Below are 26,838 nucleotides of genomic sequence, written 5' to 3' on the forward strand. Positions count from 1 at the left end.
AGTGATCTACTTATGTCCCTTTCCGGTATGTGCTTCTATAATGATTTATGAAGATTTCCAGAATTTCTGATGATTATGATTTGCTTTACTGATTTTGCTGATCTTAATCATGATGCATTAATGTTAGAAAGAAACGTGTGGCTTACTCCCAAGTGGGAGATAATGATCTATATATGTTTATGAGGTTCTTATATGATTGTGCATAGTTATGTTAGCTTGGAATTGAAATGTTTCCTTTATTTGGGTATGTGCATTTAGGTAGAATACATATACAATTGGATGCTAGTATAGATTTGTTCCTATAAAGAAGTGTTTAGTAAAGTCATTTGAGGACAAATGTCCCCAAGTGGCGGAGTATTATTACACCCTCTAAATGAGCTAGGTAAAGCTAGGGCCCAATATGAGTGCCACGAGATTATAAGGTATTAAAATGAATAGTTATAGTGTTAAGAGTCAGTACATAAAGTTCGCAAATGTTTGGAGGGCAAACGTCCAAGAATGTCCAAGACGTTCGGAAACTAGTCAAAGTTCAACTAGTGTGTCGTAGTGTTTTATAGAGATATTTGGGGGATGGTTTGAAAGTGAAATTCCATACAAAGGGATCCTACGCGTATCTTGATATAAAAAGGGTTGAAACATCCGAGAATGATGCCTGGGGGACCATCAAAAGGGTCCCCAAGGAGGACCCAAACTTGGACTGCCAAGCTGCCGCACCAATCTGTTTTGGGCAGTGGCTGCGCGACACGCATCTGTAACACAGTAGGGGAAAATCCTGCCCTGTGACATAGGGATGTCACGAACCATTATGTCCAAATAATTTTGAAAAATAAGTTTTTGGAAGTGCCTCCGCGACGCGCAGTAAGTGACTAGATTTCGTTGCGTCGTTTTGAAGTCAAGTTTAAGTTGGTCAAATTGTCCTATAGTTGCAGGGGTCTTTTGGGAACTTTAGGTATTAATTATGCGCGGTTATTGTAGGTATTTGAAGTGTATTTAAACAGCACAATAGACAATAAGACCATAGAATCCAAATCAAAAACCTTTCTCTCCCAAAACCCTCCAAAACCACCATTGAATAAGAAAAGAAATTGGAGGCTGCTCTAGGAAGATTTCATCAATGTTTCAAGATGGGTTTAAGGCTATAATCTAAGGTATGTAAAGATTATTCGTTCATGGATTCTTCCATCCATGACGCCCCCTAGTTTCCCTACAATTGAGAATCCAAAGAACCCCATTTAAAAGAGGGTTGTGATTGCATTGTGGGTAAGGTGTGTTTGTGATCCCAATAGAGTGGGTAACATTCACTTTTGGTTATATTATGATTATATATTGTTTTTATGGAGATTTCATGGTGAAATATGGTAGATGAATTTGAAGGTGATCATGCTGATCTTAGGCCGTTAGAGACTAGATGGAGGTTTTGTATTAATTTTTCTTAAAATGATTTTATTCTATATTAATTGATTATGATTGAATCACCTAAGTATGAATTGAACCAGATTTGATTAATTAATATTGGTCTTTATGGAATTGAACATTAAAGAATGAACTATGGCTATATTCACCTAGTAATAAGAATGTGAGAAAAAAGCTAAGACTAGAATATCTTATAATCTATCTATGAATTAAGATAGAATGAATTGATGAATAATGAACCTTCGGATGGTTGTGTTTGTTGTAGATTTAGGATGATTGGATGAAAGTGGTAGATTTACTTGTGTATGGAGAGATTGTCTAGGACATCTTTTCATGAGAAAGAAGGTTGAGCAAGGCTTGACAGGAAAATCTTGGAGTATATGCTTGACTCAAACAGGATATGAAAAGTGAGAAGGATAGTCTAGAAAGGGTCCGGAATCCAAGTAGAAAGGAGAGCCTCACCTAGTAGTTGTGATGACTATCCAAGTAGGTCTCATGAAGAGGGAGTCCTTCACGTAGTTAAGGTATCCTAGTAGAGATCTCCATATCCTATGAACTTAGACGTGCTTCAGAAGAATCTCGTAGTGTTAAATGGAATAGATGAACTTAGACATGCCCAAGGGGTTTCTTGCAGTGTTCATAATGTGGAATGAACTTACACATGCCCAAGGGGTATCTCGTAGTGTTCAAAGGAATAGATGAACTTAGACATGCCCAAGGGATTTCTTGCAGTGTTCATAATGTGGAATGAACTTAGACATGCCCAAGGGGTATCTCGTAATGTTCATGATTAAGGGATCAAGACATACCTTAAAAAGTATCTCGTAGGATCCATATGATTAAGGAACATCGACGTACTTAAATAAGTGTCTCATAGTGTTCAAAAGATAAATATAGGGGCAAGGTTTTAACATAAGAAGTATTAAAGAAAGTATCCAAAAGTAGTACCTTGAATGAATGGTGGTATGGGACATCATGAGTGCATTGCACTAGGTATAACTTAGGGACACTAATGAAGAGATTAAAGATAGGATTGGAATAGAATGGCCTTTCCTACTATAGTAGACTAAAGATGCGAAAATCTTAGTAGATGGAGTTAAGTAATAAAGAAGCTATAGAGGGTGAACATGTCCAGGATGTCTTTCAAGATAGGCTTAGTATGTAGGGTAGTATGGTCTTCCTTATGTTCATTGCACAAGCATGTTTTGAGATGAACACAAGAGTATAATAATCTTTAGTATGAAGAATATAGGTCTTAATTATGATAGTGCATTATGATTAAGAATGACCAAAAAGAGGTACTTAGCTTTGGTAGTAGTATGGGATGCTACCTTAGCTCTGCACAAGTATACTTAGAGGTAGTTTGTGGTATAGTTCACTTGAGTAAGAAGGACAAGTAAGCAAGTAAGTATGAAATCTTATCAGATTTATGATGTTTTATTATGATATGATATTTATGTTACGCCTATGACTTTATCTTTTATGATTATGAGAATTATTGACTAACCGTTTGAGATATCACTTGTTTGGTGTGCTAGTTTCCATACTTAGTACATATCGTACTAACGCATATTTTCTACCAATTGTCCATGTAGGGTGTCTAGAAGGTTGATTTGCTTTCAAGGGTAGAGTTACAAGGTTTCCAAGAAGATAAGAAGTTGTGAGTCCTCATAGCTTCGAGGACAAACCTTTATCTCCTTTATGTCTTTCCTTATATTTTAGATTTTATGTGGGCTGCGTCCCAATACTTGTCAAGTTAGATGGTTATTGAGACAATGTTATTAGAAATGCTTCCGCTACTATGAAATATCTTTTGGTTTATGTTAATGAAAAGTTTTAAAATTCCCTCCATTTATGCATGATGTTATGTAATGAAGTCAAGAGGCTTGTACAAGACCTCCAAGAGGTCGAATACACCGTGCTGCGACCCGAGGGTTTCCCTAACTTCTAGGGTGTACTTGCGGGTTGTGACACACATAGTTATAGTTTACATGATTTCCTAACATACATAGAAAGAACATATATTTTGATATTCCTTAACATATAGATAGATATTATCATATTTCACATAATATCAACTATACAATTCATCATAATACTCAAAGTAGTGCTGACAAGGCCATGATCATCATATTGCATAAATAAACGCCGACGAGGCCAGATCAATTGCAAGTAATGCACAGAACACAGCCACCATAAGTAGACCATACCAATCACAACATAATTTAAGTCTAATTAACATCAAAATAAATTAAATGTGTCAGCTTACCACCACATCATCCTCAACACCTTAATCCAATGCCAAATCACCACAATCGACATCACTAGGCCAATTTCCACACCCATAACCAACAAGTCAACATAATTGTAACAATATTCATGAAACTAGGTAAAATTACACAACATAGATATCAATTTACTACAATTATTACATCAATCAAAAGCCTACATAAAACTACATTAGAATTCATCAACATTAGATCAATATCAAGTAACACATAACTTAGTCAAAAACTAGGGTTCATCCAATTCATGGGTTCATAGGTTACTTAAGTTTGATATCATAAATACAATATCAATTCAATCATTATTCAATGTTTAGAAATCGTTAATGCAAGAACCCATGGAATAGATCATAAACTTGTACAATTAAACTTTGAAAAATTTAGAAAACATCTTTGAAAGTTGGGTTCCTTGATGAAGAGACTTTCAACGATCAAAATACATACCATAATGAAGCTAGTTCTTCAATTTGATGAATAATCTCCACTCAATTCGTCACTGCAATCCCTTCCTTGAGTTTTGACTCCAATGGAGTTTTATAGAGAACTCTAAGGGATTTGGGTTTTTTTGATTTGGAAGAATGAAATCTTCTAAGTGTTAATCACTTATATACACATTTAAAATACCCAATTTACCATTAAGGAATCACCAATACTTTTTATTTGGAAGTGGGGTGAAATTACAACTTCACCCCTCAACTTAACAGTGGCTTGCGCAAAGCACAACTTCACAGACGGAAGGGCCATCGATGGCCCGTCCCTTGACCAACCGACCGTCCAGTTGGTCCGTGGTCTAGAACTAAGGCTTGTCTTTGGCCTCTCATATCCCAATACTAACTCCAAATTGAGTATCCACCACCAACGGGGCGTCGAATGACACACTGGGCGTAGATTGCCAACTGTTGGTTGGGCTGTCTCAGGCAGTCCTGGCACCAACTTTGGGTCCTTCCTCAAGGATCTTTGGATGGTTCTTGGGGATGTTATCCCGGATGTTTCCAACCCAAAAATTATCTTATACGAGTTTAGAACCTCTCACATGAATTTCATCCAAAAAGAACATGTAAAACTCGATGAAATATGCTTAGACACACAAGCTCATTTCAAGGCAAAACTTTTAAACGTCATGGACGTTCTTGGACGTTTGACCTCCAAACTCCACGAAACTCGACAAACTGTTTACATATGATATAATAACTCATTTAAAGACCTTAAAACCTCATGAATCATACATAAACACATAGAACCATATATGAGGCACATATGTGACGTAGTCGTCGAACATCTTAGTCATCCCTTGACGTTTGACTTCCAGTGTACCTAAACTCTTAGACACTGCCTCAATAGCACATTATAGACCTATTTAGGAAATTATACCATAATAACAACCATGTTAGTCTCTAGCTCACCTATGTCATTTTTGGGGTCTTATATCCATCAAGTAACCAATGTATGGACGAGATCTATTCCTTATTAATTATTATTTATGGTATTAATTGAGTTACAACTATAAATGGTTCATAATTAAGAAATAATTAATAACTATTAAATAATAATTCTTACAAAATATGCATGCTATGGAGATGAAGATGTTGAGATGGATGTATGGTCATACTATGAGTGACATGATTAGAAATGAAGAGATGGGTGTGGCCTTCGCCCTCTGCAGTCGACAAGATAAGGAAAGTGAGACTGTGATGATTTAGACATATAATGAAGAGATGCATAGACGCACCAGTGAAAAAGTGTGAGATATTGGTTATAGCGAGTAAAGTGAGAGGTAGACGTAGGTCAAAAAAAGTATTAGGGAGAGGTGGTAAGACAAGGTATGATGCATCTTCAGATTACAGAAGACATGACCGTAGATAGGATGGTGTGGAAGACTAGTATTGAGGTAGTAGGTTGTGTGGTGGTGTCTTACTTAGGGTGACTAGTGTTTGCGATAGTACTAGTTGTACTATTAAAGTTCTTGTTTATTATTTCAATCATGATTTATTGTTTTTTTTGTCAATAATAATCTACCCTATATATTTTGTTTTTGACATTTCAATTATCAAATGATTTGATTGTTGTTTTGTCTATTTTTGCATTGTTTCTTGCTTTGATTTCTATTCATTGTATTCTTTCTATATCGAGATTCGTTGCACTTAAGGTGAGGATCTGTTGTAAATAACTTCTCTACCTCCATAAGAGAGTAATTAGGTATCTGTAATTCTAACCTCCCCAAACCTCACTTGTAAGATTTCACTAGGTATGTTGTTCTTGTTATTATACTTTTTAATATATGTCTACTATATATGTTATAGGGATAGACATGGAAAATGCAATGCACTAAAAAAATAGAGTGGAAATGAATTCCTTATAAAGTTCTTTAGGGGTCTCTTACTAGAGTGCATTGGAAAAAATAATGCATGCATTAACTTGAGAAAAATGAGTAGGAGATGTCTATCAAGTCTTGAAATTTAAATTGATGATATTGACTTGGTCATATGAGTTAAAAAAAATATGGACATAATTAGAGTAATCAAAAGTTTTTGAAATTGCATATTAGAGTTTAAAATTTTTATAAAGTCTTTCATCTCATTTCAAATTTAAAAATTCAAAATCCCCACTCCTTTTCATTGTCTTGCAATCTTATTTTCTTATTCATTCTTTCTCTCTTCCCTCCCCCCCCCCCCCCCCTCACTCTTTCTTTCTTTCTTTACTTCTCCGTCTTTTTTTTTTGCCTCAAAAATATATAAGTGATTGAAAGAAGTTATACAAAAATCAAGCAATTATGATGCTATTGTTTAATAACTACGATAGTTATTGCAACAACTACGAAAGTTGTTGTTGTAGCTACCAAAGTTACTACAACAACTTCAACAGTTGCTTGCCTTATACTAATAACTATAACACTTGTTTGAGTTTCTACAGTAATTATTTAATCGTTGTAATAACTTCTGCATAATTGCTACAACAACTTCGACATTTATTTACCTTTTTAGCAAAAAAATGAAGTGAAGGAGGAAGTGGTGAAGGAGATAGCGATTTTGCTAAAGGAGAAGGTTGGTGGTATTAGTAGCAATGATGGAAGAAGAGGTAATGTTTTTTGTGGCAGTATTGACGGAGAAGGAGAAGGAGGTCATGATAGAGGAGGAAGTGATAGTGATGGTAGTGAAGGAGGAAAATGTGGTAGTGGAGGAAGAGAAGGTGGTAGTAGTTATGGTGGAGGAGGTGGTAATGATGACTACAACTTCGGTGGTAAAAAGGGTGGGAATGATGGTGACAGTAGAATGGATAGGGATGGTGGTGGTGGCAATAAGGGAAGGGGGAGGGTGGGAAAAAAGAGAATTTTTGTGTACATAATAAAATTTGAGGAATTTAAAATTAGGTCCATGAACACTAATTTTGAAATTTTAGTCTCTACTAGATAATTAAGGCTTGGATCCCCCTTTTTTTATATATAGTTTTGAATTTTTTTTCTCACCTTTAATCACTTTCCCAAGGATCAGCTCAAATAAATCGGTGGCCTAAAATCAAATCTGAATGGACACTTTAAATTTGAATATATTTTCATGAAGTTTAATTATTATAGTAAATTGTTTAATCTTTCTTGAGATATAATACTCATAATTTATCAAACTTCTATTATTTCTTTGCTCTTTTATGAAAAGTTTTTATTTTCTGCAAATAATATTCGATATTATTAAAAAAAAAGTTATGCTAAACATACTTTTTTTTTAAAAAAAATGAGTATCAGAGCTAGCTAGTTAAATAATAACTATGGAAAATTCTGGAGCTACAAATCTACAAAAACAGGTATACACTCTTAAATTTATGAGTAGCTAAACAAATTTATTCCTGAAAATCTCTTGTTAATTATAATTATTTATCATGTTCTAATAATGTTATAATAAGCATCTTTAGAAGGTTTGCTACAGAAATATTCTATGAACAAGTATGCCCAGACTATGCCATCCTAAAGTTGAAACCGGTAGGCAAAGAAGGCCTTTTAGGGGAGTAAACAGAGTTGAGGCGCTGTTAGGGTAACTAATCAAAGAAGAAAGCTGTAGTAGTGACTAGACGAGATGATTATTAAACCATTATTATTACATAATAAGTAAGTATAATTTATTAAGAGGTTGGAAGGAATAAAACTTTTAGCAAAAATGAATAAAATGAGTACCTACTTAATTGATGATAATGATGAATATAAGATATTACTACTTTATATATTAAAAAATCTTAATACTGACATAAAAAGAGAAATTTATGATAAATTGGTAACATATGAAATAATAGAGATAACGACTCAAGGTTGGACTCAGTTAACCATACAAAGTATACAGGATGAACTTTATTATGATATGTATGATTTATATGATGATATAGATACAGACTAATGATAAATTACGAATATTTACAATATTGGGTAAAAACTATAGAAGATATAGATCTACATGAGAAATTACTAATAGAAAATCTATTCGATTATTTGAGAACTAGAGAAGTTGAACATCTAGAATATATTACAAATAATGCTAATGAAATACAACGATTAGATCTACTTAAAAGAGAATATTACAGAAAGACATTTTATGAAGGATAATATAATACCAAGCAAAGAAACTAAAATAACAACAAACAATATAGGTAAAAAAATAAGAAAGACATGGAAAAAATTAAGACCCTTATATATAGAATATGAACTATCACAACTAGTCAAAACAAGTAATAATGAAAAAGATCATTTAATAGATAAAATTTCGAAAACAGAATACAAATATGTTCGCTATTTGAAAAAACAGTATGAACAAAGAAATTTATAAACAACAATTAATAGAAAAAATAATGGAAAAAATAACTGAAAAAGAACAAGAATTACAACATAGAAAAAGAAGATTAGAAGAAAACATATTAGCAGATGTATGTAATAAATCGATACTAGTACAAAGAAAAGATATATCTATGTTAAAATTAGAATTAGATTGTCTTGAATATGAGTTACAACATAATATAATACATAAATTATAATGAATAAAGAAGAATTTGCAGTAGACGAAAAAACATATGAAAATCAAGACGGAATGATAATAAAAATAATATTTTCAAATCTAGGAAGAAGATATAAAAAAATAGGAAATAATCTATACTTAATGTTAGAAAGAGAAACAGCAAAATTAGAAGACAGTTTAACAGCTATGGTAAGAATAACAAAAGAAAATGAAGAAATAGACAGATCAAAAGAAATAGAAAAAATAAGAATACAAGCAAAACAAGAAGTACAATACGTAGAAGAAATAAAAAATACAAGAATAGAAGAACTAGAAAAAGAACTAACAAAATTAAGATTATTATATGAAGAAAAACAAAAAGCAAAACAAATAGAAAAAGAAAAAGAACTAGAAAAAGAATTAAAAAATAAAATAAACGAAGTACGACAAAAATTAGATGAAGATCTTGAATTAAATGAAATAAATGAAATAGATGAAAATGAAAATGACCAAAAATCGGAAATAAGTGATATAAGTGAAACATATACAGAAATCTTGGAACAGACAAACAAACTAAAGAAATTAGAAATAAATACAGGAGATACAAATAGACCTAGTACATCAGGAGTTAAACCAGAAAATAGTCCAAGAAATAGTCCAAGAAATAGTCCCAGAACTAGTCCTAGAAGGGCACAACCAACTTATTATACAGAAAGTTATCAACAGTCAGATAGAGCTAATACAATATGGAACAGTAGATTAAATAAAAATTGGATACCAAAACCAGCAAATGAACAATATAATTTCTTAGACCTAGATTGTGTAACAGATATAAATAAAGTAATGTTACTATGGACGGGAAATATATCTAAACAACTGATAGATAACAAAATAAGTACAACAGAAACACCAAGATATATAGAAAGAACATTTGTAGGAACAGTTAAATTATGGATAGAAAATCTACCCCCAGAAAGTTTAGAAGTACTTAGAAATAATACAAAATTAGATGGATCTTCTTTAGCAACAAATATAGAAATATTAGATAAATACGAATTGACGATAAGAAGTGAATTCGGAGGTATGACCACAGATGTAAAAGAACAAAATAAAGAAAAAATAATAAACAGACAACTTATGACAAAATTAGCTATATGTAAAATGTGCTTTATAGAAGAATACACTTGCGCATTTAAAGAATATTACTACAAAGCAAAATATAATCTTAATGAAGCAAAAGAAGTAAGACACCAATATTTTACAAAATTACCAGAACCATTTAGTACAAAAGTTATTAAAGATTGGGAGAATGAAGGGCTTACAGATACTTTAGGATCTAGAATAAAATTCTTATCTCAATGGTTTACACAATTATGTGAAAGCCAAAAAGAAAAATTAAAAATGGAAAAAGTATTAAATAAAAACTTATCGTGTTGCAAAAATAAAATGGCACCACAATTTGGATGCACATATAAAAAACAGAAAAGTAAAAGATATAAAAATTACACAAAAAATAAAACTAAGTATAAATATAAACAACCAAGAAGAAGATATTATATAAAAAATTATAAAACAAAAAGACCATATAGACCAAAGAGGAAAATATCCCAATGTACTTGTTACAATTGTGGAAAAATAGGACACATAGCTAAAAATTGTAAATTACCAAAAAACCTAAAAAGAAAACAAATTGCAGAATTAATTATAGACGAAGAAAAATATATGCAAATAGAATACATAGACTATGAATTAAGTGAAAATGATAGTATATACGAAGTATCAGATATAGAAACTGAAAATGAAGAAGAAAATACTAATACAGATAATGATGAAATAAATGAAGAATAATGTCAGAAAGTGAAATAAAAATAATAACTGAAGAAAATTATGAAAATGAAGAAATATCACATCAAAAAATCATATTTGATAACACAATTTTTGAACAAATAAAAGGAAAAGAATTAGATTTAAGCGTTGAAAAGATACTTGAAACATCCTTATTAAAAAATTTTTTTAAAAGACGAAAAGAAGAATATTATGTAGTTAGTCAGAAAGAACATGCCATAGATTGTAAATATACAAGTGGAAAAGCATATATACCTATAATAAACAAACGAATAATAAATAAAGAAATACAAAATATAAAAAATAAAGCAGATATAAAATATGTACATTTAGGAGGAACAGAAATACTGATAAAAGCTTGTTTCAGAGAAGGAATAGATACACCTATTGAAATATATCTAGCAGATGACAGAATAATACATCCTATAGAAAAAAGCGTAATCAGTGCAGTTAGAGGAAATTTAATATACCAAAAATTTAAATTCATAATAAGTGCTAATTACACAGTAGCATTAACAGATACAAACATAGATAAATCATTAGTACTATATTGGAAATTATCAGGAATAAAGTTAGCACCAGGAAGTAAAATATTTACAGCAAGATGTAAAAATCTATATATATTAACCACAAAACATAAAATAACGGCAAGAAATAAAATTGATAAAATAAAAATAGAAAATCCTTTCGAAAAAATAATTACTGTAATAGACAATAATGACTACAGCTATAAAGAAATTGACATGGAAGAAGATTTAGAAATAGTAAAAGAAAGATTAAGTACTTCAAGCGTACCAAATACACTAACAAGAGCTACCTCATCAAGAATGAGTACATCTAAAAGAAAATATGAAATGCCCCAAGAATTATTAGAAGAAATAACACCTAACCACTATTTTATAACAGGAATAATGGATCAAAGAAAATATAAAATCTTAATAAATACAGGACAAGAAGAAAATCATATAACAAGAGAACTAGTATTAGAAGAAGAAATTATAAAAACAGGACACACATACCCTGGATTACCCAGTGAAATAATAAACACAAACGAAGAAACAACAGAAAAAGAAATAATTATAGGAGGAATTCCATTAAAATTACAATTTAAAATATACGAAGGAAATTATAATATCACGTTAGGAATAAAATGGTTAGAAAAAGTTAAGCCATACAAAATAGAAAATGAACAATTAACAATAACTTGTCAAAAGAAGAAAATAATCATAAAAAGAACAAAATGAATAATGAAAATATTTATTCTTGCGAAAATTATTGTAGAAGGATATTACAACAGATATTATACACCTATGATAGATACGGGAGCAGAAGCAAACATATGTAAATATAATTGTCTACCAGAAGATAAATGGGAAAAACTAAAAACACCTATGGTAGTAACAGGATTTAATAATGAAGGAAGTATGATAAAATACAAAGCAAAAAATATAAAGATACAAATATGGGATAAAATACTAATAATAGAAGAAATCTATAATTTTGAGTTCACAACAAAAGATATGTTACTAGGAATGCCATTTTTAGATAAATTTTACCCACATATAATAACAAAAACACACTGGTGGCTTACTACACCATGTGGCAATAAAATAGGAGCAAAAAGGGTAAAAAATAAACAACGAAAAGCTATGGAATGGATAAAAGGTAGTGAAAAAATAAACCAAGAAATGAAAAATATAGATAAAGAACAAGAAACGCAATTGGAAATAATCATATTTACAATAGACAGAGTTCAAATAATTAATGAACAACTAAAACAACTATACAATGAAGACCCATTACAAGGATGGGAAAAACATAAAACAAAGGTAAAAATTGAGCTAATAGACGAAAATAGCATAATAACACAGAAACCGTTAAAATATAATTTCGATGATTTACAAGAATTTAAAATACATATAAATGAATTACTGGAAAAGAATTATATACAGGAAAGTAACAGTAAGCACACAAGTCCAGCATTTATAGTTATAAAACACAGTGAACAAAAAAGAGGTAAAAGTAGAATGGTTATAGATTACAGAAATCTAAACGCCAAAACTAAAACATACAACTACCCAATACCAAATAAAATACTTAAAATAAGACAGATACAAGGATATAACTATTTTAGTAAATTTGACTGTAAATCAGGATTTTACCATCTAAAACTAGAAGAAGAATCTAAACAATTAACAGCATTTACAGTACCACAAGGATTTTATGAATGGAATGTATTACCATTTGGATATAAAAATGCACCAGGTAGATATCAACATTTTATGGATAACTGTTTTAACCAACTAGAAAATTGTGTTATATATATAGATGATATATTATTATATTCTAAAACACAAGATGAACATATAAGATTATTAGAAAAATTTATACATATAATCAAACACTCAGGTATAAGCTTAAGTAAAAGTAAAGCAGAAATTATGAAACCACAGATAGAATTTCTAGGAATACAAATAGATAAAAATGGAATAAAAATGCAAACTCACATAGTACAAAAAATAATTACTATAGATGAAAATATAGATACAAAAAAGAAATTACAATCATTCTTAGGATTAGTAAATCAAGTAAGAGAATATATACCAAAATTAGCAGAACATTTAAAACCATTATACAAAAAACTCAAAAAAGATATTGAATATCATTTTGACAACAAAGATAAAGAACACATAAAAAATATTAAAAAATTATGCAAAAAATTACCAAAATTATATTTTCCTGATGAAAGTAGAACATTCACATATATAATTGAAACAGATTCAAGTGATCACAGTTATGGAGGAGTACTAAAATATAAATATGACAAAGAAAAGATAGAACACCATTGCAGGTATTGCTCAGGATCATATACTGAGGCACAAACAAAATGGGAAATAAACAGAAAGGAATTATTTGCATTATATAAATGTTTATTAGCATTTGAACCATATATAGTTTACAATAAATTTATTGTAAGAACAGATAACACACAGGTAAAATGGTGGATAACAAAAAAGTTAGATGATTCAGTTACAACAAAAGAAATAAGGAGATTAGTATTGAATATATTAAATTTTACATTTACAATTGAAATTATAAAAACTGATGAAAATCTCGTTGCAGATTACCTATCAAGAAAAAGGAACACAAACTGAACCAGATACAACAGAAGAAATACTCAAAGCTATTAATACACTTTCTACGAAGGTGGATAGTATGGGAAAAGAGTTACAAAATCTAAAAGCTAATAGTCAGCAGCATGACTATAAATATGCGGAGCTACGCCAACATACAGAGTTACGTCGATCGGAAGACGCTAAAATTCCAGAGCTACAAGGAGACGATGGGAAACTCCAAAAAACCCTTAACATTTGTTTAAATGCAGCTACAGCCAGCACATCTACAGCAGGACAACCTACAAAAAATGAGGAGACTAAAATAAAATACACAAATACAAACTTGAATAAGTTATTCTCAAAACCGTATACACCTCAAAGTACCCAGAAAGATATATTCATACCACCACAAATAAATACCTACAAAGCCAGCCTAGATTCAGATAAACAAACATATAACCACATTACCAGAATGTATATAGAAAATATATACAAAGTACAGACTTTTCTAAACAAAAACCCTAAAGCCAAAAATACGAGAAACCCTGAACAAGACTACATAACCCAACATCTACAAGGATACAATAAACTAATTGCACAACCAGGAACGAATCCAAACCTAGTAGCAACTTGCTACAATTACGGACTAATAAGCACAGTATATACTATTACTGGAGACGAAGTAGCTAAAATACCTGAGCTACATAAGGCACTTCTGCAATATAAAAGAATAACTAAAGGAACTTTATTTTATATAAAGTTCTACTCAGCAACAGCAGAGATACTATATGAAGAAATTAAACCTACAATACAAGTTATTAAGATAGGTTTAACCAGAGATATGATAATACCAGAAAAAATAGATATACAAGAAGAGATACAGAAGGTGGATATCCCAAATTTTTATGCAAACAAAAGAACTATTGGGATAGCTACTATATTAAATGAGTTATCAAACAATTACCTAAATGAAAATGCAATTTGGAGTTATTACAACAGAGATCAAACAATGATATACTCCAATTGTAAAGATATAAGAGTAGCAGATATGGAAGAAGTACGACAATGGATATTAAGTCTACTGAAACCAGAACAAATACCTACAACAAGGGCTATCAGGAAAAATTTCATTTCTCAAGATTTGATGACCAGATATTGCAAACTGATCGGACAAAAGTATCCAGACCATCTATGTTCAAAATGCAATGGCGAAGATAACTATGTCCCGGGAGTACAACTGGAGTAAACTAAGGAGAAGAAGATAAGACATAAAGATATGTGTACAAATTAGTCATAATCATTGTCGGCCATATATAAAAATGTAAAGGCCATTAAATAAAATAGAATATAGTATGTCGGCCATTTGGCCAAAGTTTATTTTGTTTTCTTGTAAAAAAGTCGTAAAGTAAATAGTGTCAGTGTAAATAGTAAGAGTCAAGTTACTGTGTAAATAGTAAAGGTCAAGTAACTGTGTAAATAGTAAAGGCCAATCGTCTTTTAGCAAAGATGAAAGGTCATTATGTATGTGTATATAAGAGGCATTTGCCTTCATAAATAAAACATGAGTCTTCCACTACTCTCTTCTCTCTACAATTACGATCTTATCTTAATTAATACGTATACCATATTCAAAACTATTTTTACACCTTTATCAAACGGGCACTCACATACTAAAAACCCCTCAAACTTGGTGGAGTACCCATCAAAAAAAAAAAAAAAGGAAAAGGAAATATCTATGTAGATTGTCCTGCTCGTAAAATTTGGTTCACACAAATTTTTCACATGCATTCTCTCCTTTTATATTTATTTATGGAGTGTGTGGTCAAGCCTTTTCAAGTAGTTCAACACTAATACACCATTTCACATACTAATGCCAATATCTCTTCAACAGGAAAAATCAGACTTCAACTAAGTCCTTTTGTTCAATGGGTTTCGATTTCCAAATTACTCAGTTTCCGTTGATATAACTTGGGCTATACTTGATCTTATTTTTTTGTATATATAAGATTCCACAAACAAACATCTTAAAGGATCTTACTTTGTTTTTTGGTCTAAACTATTTTGTGTTGTATTGCTGATTTAATGGGATTTTCTTTGAAATCTTTAGGTTTTTCTCTTTCTTCCAGTTCTTCATTGTTAACCTCATTCTCTTCATCTTTGAATTCTACCCTAACACCCACACCCAATCAAAAGTTGCATAAAAGGGGTGTCTCTTTTTCTGATTCTCCTTCAACTCCTCTAGAATTTGTTTCCAGAATTGCCTTCACCCCCAACAAGCGATTTCCTACTCTTAAGGTAAAGATTCCACCTTTTACTGTAATTTTCCCATGATATTGGACACTACTCGTGCTTAGCTTATTTGAGTTTCGAGGTCTTTTAAGCTAAAAATTTCTTTGAAAAAGTTGTTAAGTTAGCAACTGTAGGAAGATATCATGTTGTTTTTGTCCTTTTCTTGAAAAAAACTAATTGTATTTCAAATATTGAAATTAGGTATGTTTTATGCTGATTTATACTAGTAATCACTAAATTAGCAGTCAAGATACATAGGATTAATCGGATTAGTATAGTCAAGCTGGACACTGCTGCTGTCCTAACATTCGTATGATTAATCATGACTTAGTTATGAGGGATTTGTGTAATTCACCAAATATGTCAATTAGCACAATGTTCTGTACAAGACTTTGTGTTTCTTAAATGATGAAAGGTCAGGGTTTACTAAAATGACTATGTTTTGAGAATGGAACACTGTACTGAATGTTAGTGAAGCAGAAAAGTTATAGCACGGTTAGCGACTAACTTTAGGAGCAATGTTCATAGAGGATCAAGTTTTTGAATGACAGAACTGACTAACATTCTTTAATGGGCTTTTTATCAGGTGAACTAGTTCTTATTTCATAGGTTACTGCATCACTGTAACATTGACTTACTACATTAACCGAATGGGTGAACCTCTGCCATAAAAAGTGTACATGCATAACTGTCTTTTGCTGTTTCTTCTATCTAGTGATTCTTTGAAGATCCTGGGGATGAAGTTTTTATTGGTGAGGTTTGAAGTGGTTTACTCAGATAATTTCAGCCTAAAATGACTATTGGAAATTGACTTTGAGTAAATTAGTTTCGATCTTTTGTTATACTGGCGAAAGAAGGGAATAGAAAAGGTTAGGTTGGCCTTTTTTTTCTATTTCAGCATACCTCATTGATTAAGAATTAAGAGACTTAGTGAATTGAATTAGAACCGAAATAGAAAAGCTCCTTTAGTAAGGATCAAACTCATTCTTGGGTGGTATAGACATTGGTCTGCATAGATAATGTTCATGGAAGGCATGCACTTGTAACCATGAGATGCTGTCAATGACCCTCTGTAGTATTTATGAAGATCGTTTTGATTTTCCAAACTGATCTAACTTGGCTGGTTTACATCTGGGTTTCCTTGTGCCCAAGCTTAAAATGGAGAACCTCAAAATGTTTATCCTAGTTCATGGAATGTTCTGGTTGGTCCAAAGCAGTTACTTATGAAATTTGCTAATGGTAGCAGCCTTAGATGCCAAACCCAATTTGCATCCTTAATGTTATTAAGTGCGATTTCTGACCATGAGGGACTCTTGTGACACGTTTAATTGATGTTTCCTTTCATAAATCATAATCTAATCCTTCTGATCTAATATAATGCCATCAACTTTCCCATTATAATCATTGAATAGGTTTTTAGTTTTCAAACATGACTGGTGGGTACGAGGAGACCGATAAAACCTCCTCTAAGGCAGGCTACTATTCGGGTTCTCACTTCTCAGTTCTGCTCCAACAAGCTTGTTTATTTGCTAGACCATCTTAAAATGATTATAAGCTAATGCACTTAGAATAGCGACAACACATTTCCTTAGTTTGGTAATTTTGATAGTGTGTTTCCATTTATTTTTACAGTTTACATAGAATTTAGTTACCAAATTTGGTTCGTTATTCATCCCTACTAAATTTTACCATCTAAGCTTGGCTGGATTGGTTGGAACAGAAATTGGTATTATATTTTATCAATAAGTAGCTGTGGTCATCTTCATGAGGACTTCTATCTTGCTGCATATATGTTAAATTACTAAAAGTATTCTTTACACATTTTGTGTCTTTTGTCAATGCTTTTTAGGCACATGCTACCATTACTCGAACTGAGGAACCAAAATGGTGGGAGCGAAATGCAGGGCCTAACATGCTTGACATTCATTCAACACAAGAATTCTTGGAAGCTCTTAGTCAGGCTGGTGATAGACTTGTTATTGTAGAATTCTATGGATCATGGTGTGCTTCCTGTAAAGCACTATTTCCCAAGGTAAGCACTTCTTTCTGTGCCTGTTATGAAAGCTGATAATTTTATGCTGGTGTGTTTTTTCTAATGTAAAGATAAAGTTTAAAGAAGATAGTTTATTGTATTTCAACAATTTTAAAGGATCTTTTGGTAGTTGTCTATTCATATTGTTGGAGTCCGCCTTGTTTGTGACAAGGGCTAATTGGTCTCCTTATATGGTATTGACAATCCTTCGCTCATGTGCTATGTTTTGGGGTTGAGTTAGGCCCAAGGTCCATTTCTTTATTATTATATCAGAGAAGGACCCATTCCATTTCTCATTCACGATGTTGGGCCCCCATATTAATTTTGTGTATGCTCCATATCTCCAACCCTAAACTTGAGGGATGTGTTTCGGAAGTCCCACATCAATCAATCATGGGGTAGGTGGGCTTTTTTTATGGTTTGGGCCATCCTCACCTCTTAAGCTACTTTTGGGGTTGAGTCTGTAGGTCCATTTCCTATCATGGTATCAAAGTCAGGCTCAGCCCCATCCATTTCACTGTTTTATATGTTGACCCCCCCCTCCCTCCCCACTCCAATCCTTCGTCTTATCTTTTCCACGCTCCTGATTCCAACTCTGGCATGTGGGGGAGACCCACATCAGTGGGCTAATGTCTGTTTAATCTCCTTATATGATCTTGGGCAATCCTCCTCTCATGAGCTAACTTTAGGTGTTGAGTTAGGCCCAAAGTCCATTTCTTAAACACATATGAACTGTAATCATTATAATTTGCTCTTAGGTCCATTTGGATGATTTTTCCTTGACTCAAACATGGTTTTGATGCTGTGTAGTAGAGGGAATAGAAACATTTCCCTTACACGTTTTCTCTTGTGGGTATTTTTATTCTTCTTCTGGTAAGAATTGTATTTAATATATCAGATTGTGCTAGTAGATTCTGTACAATATTCCAGTGGCCGTAAGTGTGAAAAAATGAAGGAGGTAGTCCCTTCCTAAACATGTAGGCACTGTAACACAACTCTGAGGATGATTCAGCTATATTTAAAAGATCCACTTTGCACTACAAATAAATCAAAAAAGTGCAGTTTTCCTTCAGCTGTTGAATAGAGTTGTATTTCTCTTGTGGGTTTGGTGCCTAAACTTTGTTTACAATAGTATAAAACTTCTGGGGAAAGCTTTTTCTTTAATCTAAAGGTTATTGATCGGAATATCCAGTTAAAGTTGGCACTGTTCCCATAATGTCTGTCCTGTATAATCGATTGTTTTTACTTATCTCAATTTGTGTCTCTTATATTTGTTCTCAAAAGATCTTAAATTTGAGCTCTACAACAGATTTTGGTACTGCTAAGACAAAATCACCACTAAATATGCATGTATTTAGATTTTCATATTGGTTGTCCAAACAGAACAAGAGACTTGATTCCAGCATGTCCCTGATTTTAATGACTGAGAACTTGCATCTTCTAACATTGCAGACAGAATGTAAGAGGTAAAATAGTTCTTGCCACTGGAATTGTATATTAATACATATCATATAAAGGATTGTGCAAAAGCATAACAAATTTGAAACATCATCCTATTTATTTCGCTGGTGGTCCTTTTCCCTATATAGTTTGGTTGTGCTACAACGACAGGATGATAACTTTTGAATCAGCTACTTTAAGGGTGTGTTTGGTATGAAAGGAAAATGTTTTCATGAAAACTGTTTTCTGAGAAATACTTTCTAGGATAATAAGGGGGGTTCCTTACTTATTTTCTTGTGTTCGGTACGTATGCTAAAAATATTATCCTAAAATTATTTATATATATTCTAGACAAATACTTCGAGAGTTGGGGGTGGGGTGGTGGGAATGGTGGCTATAGGGGGTACGGTGGAGATTAGGTGTGGTGGAAGTTGGAAGGCGGGGAGGACATTATCAGTATGAAATCCCATTTGTATAACTTGTTTTCCCTACTTATGTTAAGGAAGTCATTTCCTCATTTTAAGCAACTTATTTTCCTAGAGAATAATATCCAATATTTGACCAACCTAGCATGAGAAATCGGAAAACATTTTCGTCCATGCTGAACACACCCTAAAAGGATTTTAATTCATCTCCTTACCCAAGTCTTTCGCATATCATATATAGTTTCCTTGTGCTCCTAATAATTTTCATGATTACTTGAGTTGAACAATGGTTAAATCTGTATATCAAGCCATATTTAGAAGATAACTGGTCTTTAAGTTTTCTCTCTCCAGTTTCTAGAATTTGATTTTACATTTTTCACTTGCAGTTCTGCAGAACAGCCCAGGAGCACCCTGAAATCCTGTTTCTGAAAGTCAATTTTGATGCAAACAAGTCAATGTGCAAAGCTTTGAATGTAAAAGTCCTCCCGTATTTCCATTTCTACCGCGGAGCTGATGGACAATTAGAGTCCTTCTCTTGTTCACTGGCCAAAGTAAGTTGTCTGATAATTAACCATCTTTTACTAGTTTCACTTGATCATCTGATAATTAACCATCTTTCACTAATCTCACTTGATCATGGCGATGAATGAATCAGAAAGTCGAAGGACATGTTGAGGCTTTTCTTTCTTAAATAATTTTTATTGTTTCATTTTGGATAGGGTATGAATCAACCTCTATCACTCAAGAATTTGAATAGTAAAATTCTCCCAGTCTATGTTTACTAATATAGATCTTTGGTTATTCATGGCAAATTATCGGCAGTCCTTTGAGGCTAACCAAAATTAGCTTTCTCCATATGGCTAACCTTGTTGTGGTAATCTTTAATGCAGTTCCAGAAGATAAAAGATGCAATCCAATTACATAATACAGACCGCTGCAGTATTGGCCCACCAATAGGAGTAGGAGACCTCACACTTGAACTCCTTTCGGCGACCAAGGATGTATCTGCTGCAGCTTCTTCTACTTAGATTTGCTTGTGTTTTTCAATCTATATATCAATAGCTTGCATTTGAGCAACCACGAAAGCTTTTATGATGGTTTCTATATATGGTCATTTTCACTTTTTGGTTGCTACTACAATTTCCACCACTTTAGCTAATGATGTAATTATATGCTCCATTCTTTGATACCATTAACACTTGCAGCTTATATAGGATTGTTCAATGGAATTTTGTTCATTATGTGAAAAAATTGAGTGGAAAGCACTACTTGTCATTTATGATTCTTCTCAATCTGGGTTAATGCTATAGTGATACACTACTAGGAGTAATGTACTCAAGACTTGAAACTAAATGAGAAAGTTGTATGAATTTGTACAACCGGATGTTTATCATGTATTTCTAATATACTTAGAACAAAATTTTGGAGAACTTGATAAGAAACAACAAAGTTTAAAGAGTATTTCGGAACCAGAAAATTAAAATCTGTAGACGAAAAGAAACAGAATCATATTAGAAACAATATACAAAATATTTTTCTTAAAGAAGAAAATCGACCTCACTAAATGTACACTGTCCCCTTAAGAAAATTATTCCCCTCAAGTAACCGAGGTTAATGAAATAAATTCTCTCAAGATAAAACAATCTTACTCACCGGGGTATCGGTACCTAAAATCACAGTGCCAGCGAACCACTCAACAACAGTAAAGTACATTTAGAATATATATAGTAGTAGTAGAAGAAGTCCATAATTTATTTTTTTTTCAAAATGAGAGGAAATCCCTCTATTTATATACAACAAAAGGTTGTGTGAATTTTTTTTTGTTGTACCTTACCGGAAGGGTCACGACCCTTTGGAAAAGTAACAATATTCTAGAAAGGTTATAACCTTTTGATAAAAGTCACAATTTTTTTAAAAGAAGTCACAAAAAAACTTCATAGAAGTCCCAACTCTTCCTAAATAGTTATTCTTCATAAACGTTACAACTTTTCATAAAAGTCGCAAGTCTTCATAAATGTCGAAACTCTACATTTTTCATTCACACCTTTTAAAACCCAACAACCTCCTGCATGAATGGAGAATGATTAAGACAAAGAAACGAACAAATGTGTATACTTAACAAGCAAGAATTGATTGCATCTAGATAAGTAGGTTTTCCTTTGAATTTTGTATGGTGGACATATGTCGGATATACTCGATCAATCGGTAGATTTGATATTTGAACGTTTAACTTTGGTGTATACCTAGACAACCATATGTCACACAATCAACCCTTTACCTTTTATGGTTGTTACGGTTGTGCTCGTTTCAGTAAAGAACACCTCCCGATTTCATGAGCGTATATAGAATAGACTTTTTACAATGATTTTCTTTGAAGTGGCTTACACTTAACACTTATATGAGTGATTTCTAATCGTGTCATCGTGTAGAATACACTATTTGGTCAAACCTTCCAAACATAGCAAATTATTAAAAACTTTAAGCTTTATTAACTCATTAACAAACGTTAATGTTGTATACTTATTGTTGAGCTGTCTTCATCATGAGAATGGATTGAGTTGGTTGACAATGTTGAACCGTTAGTCACAATTTTGTTTTCTCCATAACCCTAGCTTTTGTAATCTCCTGTAATCTAGGTAGAGTTACCGCCAGGATGACTTGTCCTAAATCGTAAACCCATTCGCTTAGATGATCTTTCAACTTTCTCTTTAGTTAAGTCTTTTTGTAAGTGGATCCAACACAATATCCTTTGACTTTATATAATCAATTGTGATAATTTCACGATAGAGTAGAATCTAACACTATTATATCTATGTCTTACATAACGATACTTTTATTTTACTTTATGTTCCATTTCCTACTTATTGTATCTTGATTATCAAAGTGTATGCATATTGATTCCAATGCTTCGGGCCAAAAGAGAATATCTATAAAAAAAAATCTGAGTCTTTCAATTTGTTCACTGGTCTTATCTAGAGTGACAAGATCATTGATCATTGTAGAGCTAGCGATACATGCCTATTTGGATAATTTAAAAGATACTTCTCCTCTATTAAGATTAAGTACATATGCACTTGTGGATTTTACTTTATTTGATTCTAGTGATTCGGCATGCATCACTATATCCTTTCAATACAACTCGATATCTATTATAATGGAATATATAGTTTTGAGTATGTCTGAAACACCCCAAAACTCTTTTCATTGCCATCCAATGAGTTTGATTAAGATTACTTGTGATCCTACTTCGTTTATTAATAGTACATGTTGTATATGATCATGTACACTTTGATATACATCATACTTCTCAATACTTTAGTCTAATCCAGTTGTGAGTCTTTTTCGCCTTCACTCTTTTGAAATGAAAAGTTTATATTTTTTTGAATCTTGCCAATATTGAAATCCAAATATTTGAACTAATCAAACACCTTTATCAATGTAATGAGATCGTGCCAATGCTGAACATTATGAAGTTCTAAGGATTCCTATACCTAAGATCACATCATTAACTCCAAGATCTTTTATATCAAACTTTCTTTCTAGCATATGGTTTAGTACTATTTATGTCATTCGAGTCTCTATTGATGATCAATATGTCATCATATACAAACTGTAAGATCCCGAAAATGACTTCGGTGAAGCTAGATCCGAACATGGTTTTCATGATGGTATAAGGTCCTAAAATGGTCTATAATGTGGTATCGAGGCAGTGTCTAAGAGTTTAGGCGCATTGGAAGTCAAACATCAAGGGACGACTAAGACGTTCGACGACTAAGTCACCTATGTGTCTCATGTGTGGTTTTATGTGTTTATATGTGATTCATGGCGTTATAAGGTCATTATATGAGTTATTACAGTGTATATAGGAAGTATGTCAAGTTTCGTGAAGTTTGAAGGTCAAACGTCCAAGAACGTCCATGACGTTCGCAATCGAAACGACCTTATGTACTAGGCATGTTTCGTTGAGTTTTACGCGTTCGTTTTGGATGAAATTCATGTGAGAGGTCCTAAAATTGTATATGAGCATGTTTGGGTTTGAAACGTCCGGTAAACATCCCCAAGGACCATCCAAGGGTCCTTGAGAAGGATTCATGTTGGTGGCCGAAACTGCCTAAGGCAATCCCACCTACGGATGGCAAATGACGGCCAGTGGCCTGGTCGACTCCCCGTAGATGGAGGGAATCATTTGGTAATTACACTAGAGATAGAAGCTCCCATTTTACAGCCTATGAACCCATCGACAGAGGACGGGACGGTCCATGGGTTGACTGACACCCCGTCGATGGGCAACCGTCTATTGGGTCTGTGTTCTATGCAGCTTCACTGTAAGTTGAGGGGTGAAGTTGTAAATTCACCCCACTTCAAAATAAGTTAAAGTGAAGTTACTAAAGGGACTTTTGGGTATTTTTAAATATGTTTATAAGCCTATAACACTTAGAAGATTTCATTCTTCAAAATCAAAACCCAAATTCCCCTAGAATTCCCTAAAACTCCATTGGAGACAAAACTCAAGGAAGGGCTTGTATTTGAGAATTGAGTGGAGATTATTCATCAAATTTAATGATTAAATTTATTTAGGTATGATTTTTTTATCCTTGAAACTCTATTCATCAAGGAGCCCAACTTTCGAAGATGTTTTCTAAAGTTTCAAAGATGAATTGTCCAGTTTTATGATCTATCCATGGGTTCTTGCATTAATGGTTTTTAAGTATTGAATATTGATTGAATTTTTATTAATTAGATGATTCGACTCAATTAACCTATGAACTCATGTAATTGATGAAGTCTAGTTTTTGACTACTTTATGGGTTAAGTAATATTGATCTAATGATTATGAATTCTACTGTAGTTTTCTATGGGTTATTGATTGATGTAATATTTTTATTGAATTGATATTTAGGTTTTCTTATATGAATGAATCTATATTGAATTGACCTAGTTTCATTGAGTATGATAGTTTTTATATTGTATTGATGTTTATGGCCATGGGTAAGGGTCTTATGGTATCGAATTGAATGGTTTAACATTGGATTGAAGTGTTGAGGATGGATTGGTGTTACGCTGCCCTAATTCCCTTTATTTTATGTTAATTAGACTTCAATTATGTTGTGATTGGTATGGGCCACTTATGGTGGCTGTGTTATGTGGTTTACTCGCAATTGATGTGGTCGTGTCGGCGTTACTTTATGTGTTATGATGGTCATGGCCTTGTCAAAAACTACTTTAAGTATTTTCATGATTTTTCTAGTTGATTTTGTGAAGTTGGATAATGTCTATCTATCTACATGATAATTAATGTGAAAGTATGTGTGTTCTTCTATTGATGCTATTTAGGTGATCATGTTAGATTATGACGATGGCTTCATGTGTAAAGTTTTAGGGTTGACGCATGGTTATTCCTACTTGACTATGTGAGTCTATGATGGTCATATTGATGATGATATGTAGTGTATAGGATGACTTAAATATGATAATGGTTATTTCTATGTGATTCTAGAACGGCATGTAATATGTGTTAAAGTGAAGTATGATGTGTCTTGTCTTGGTTGACTTGTGTCCCTTACTTGATGCATGTATGAATGTGAATACGAGATGTCTTGACTTAGGATATTAAAGCCTCTTAGTCTTTTATGTATGAATGACATGTGACCTTTAAGAATGTTAAGAGAGTTTTTATGGAATCTTGAACTTGGTAGTAAGGTTATGAATGTTGAAGTCGAAAGCTCTAATGATATCCTTCAAGTAAAGGAATGATATACATCATATCAAACCTTAGTAAAGTCATTATGAGATTCTTGTAGCCATTGTTAGGTAGCCCTAAAGGACTTCTTTGGTAGGATAAATGTTATTGGTTTATAAACTTGATATGAAACCCCTTTATATGAACCTTTAATGTAAATTACTCTATGAGAACAAAGGCTAGTATCAAGTGAGTATGGTAAGGGAAGTAGCTCTAGTTAAAGGATGAGACAAGGGTCATATTCCTTAACCATGTGACTATATGGGAAGTGTCAAAGTTATACCATAAGCAAGTAGAACACCATGAGATGAGTAGGTTAGAACTCCGGATTCCATGTCTATCTATCATGGTCTATGTCGGTTATCAATTATTCTCATAAGATGGGATACCTACTAGAATTAGAGAAGTTCTATGAAGTTTAGGTGGTGGTATGGGACACTATTAATATACCGTGGTTTCACGGTATTATTAATACTTTTTCCTTAAGTTTAGTGTGTCCAAAAGCCTTTTTGTGCTAATTTTTATATAAGTTTCTCTATATTTGCAGGAAATCTGTCCAAAGATGAATGCGGAGATTTTGAGCAAAGAAATGCAGAAGAGACCACCTACGGAGCTTGTGACGGTCCGTCGTTCTTGTGACGGTCCGTAGGTGGCAGCGTAGTGCAGCTGCTGAAGGAAGACGGGGAAGTCTGACCAAGTGTGGGGTTACAGAGTCCATGACGGTCCGTCCTGCATGTTCGTCCCAGTAACCATATTCCAAGAGTTTAAGTGTTTTGGAACGAAGACCCTCGATGGACCGTCGTGTCTGTGACGATCCGTCATACTTGCCGTCGAGGGTAATGAAGAGAGCAACAGAATAAATTGCACAAGTATGGGACGACAGAGTCCATGACGGTCGGTCGTGACCACGACGATCCGTCGCGAGGTCCGTCGACCCAGCCGCGTTTTGACAGATTTCCAGCAAATAGAGTCCTTGTTTAATTAGACTTTTATTTTCTATAAATAGTTCGAAAAACCTCGTTTTTGAGATTAGACTCCGTATTGTTAGACTCTTGACCATTGTTAGACTTTTGAATATTGTGAGACTCTTTGAGAGATTATTGATTATCTTGAGACTTTTATCATTGATTGTTGGTGACTTTTACTCATTAATCAATTGAACTTGCGGATTTTACTCTTTCTCATTGAAGTAAGTAAATGAATTCTTATCTCATATATTTGAATATTGTGATTATGACTATGGGTAACTAAACTCCATAACTAGGGTTGTGGGAACCATAGGC

The 26,838-nt window shown here is 32.8% G+C and overlaps 3 protein-coding genes across 3 annotated transcripts; all 3 read left to right on the top strand.

Annotated features, from left to right (window-relative positions):
• Positions 1-5,260: 5,260 nt before the first annotated feature.
• On the top strand, positions 5,261-7,108 carry LOC107025076 (heterogeneous nuclear ribonucleoprotein A3 homolog 2-like). The gene is made up of 2 exons (XM_015225941.1): positions 5,261-5,386; positions 6,680-7,108. The coding sequence occupies exons 1-2, from the start codon at positions 5,261-5,263 to the stop codon at positions 7,106-7,108; spliced, it is 555 nt and encodes a 184-aa protein (XP_015081427.1).
• A 323-nt stretch (positions 7,109-7,431) lies between these two features.
• Positions 7,432-15,176, top strand: LOC107025077. The gene is made up of 2 exons (XM_015225942.2): positions 7,432-7,493; positions 13,637-15,176. The coding sequence occupies exons 1-2, from the start codon at positions 7,458-7,460 to the stop codon at positions 14,873-14,875; spliced, it is 1,275 nt and encodes a 424-aa protein (XP_015081428.1). The 5' UTR covers positions 7,432-7,457; the 3' UTR covers positions 14,876-15,176.
• A 240-nt stretch (positions 15,177-15,416) lies between these two features.
• On the top strand, positions 15,417-21,066 carry LOC107026282 (thioredoxin-like 2, chloroplastic). Its single transcript, XM_015227191.2, has 4 exons — positions 15,417-15,924; positions 17,768-17,950; positions 20,202-20,366; positions 20,706-21,066. The coding sequence occupies exons 1-4, from the start codon at positions 15,712-15,714 to the stop codon at positions 20,841-20,843; spliced, it is 699 nt and encodes a 232-aa protein (XP_015082677.1). The 5' UTR covers positions 15,417-15,711; the 3' UTR covers positions 20,844-21,066.
• Positions 21,067-26,838: the final 5,772 nt, after the last annotated feature.

Source organism: Solanum pennellii, chromosome 7 (genome assembly GCF_001406875.1).
Source record: "Solanum pennellii chromosome 7, SPENNV200".
NCBI lineage: Eukaryota > Viridiplantae > Streptophyta > Magnoliopsida > Solanales > Solanaceae > Solanum > Solanum pennellii.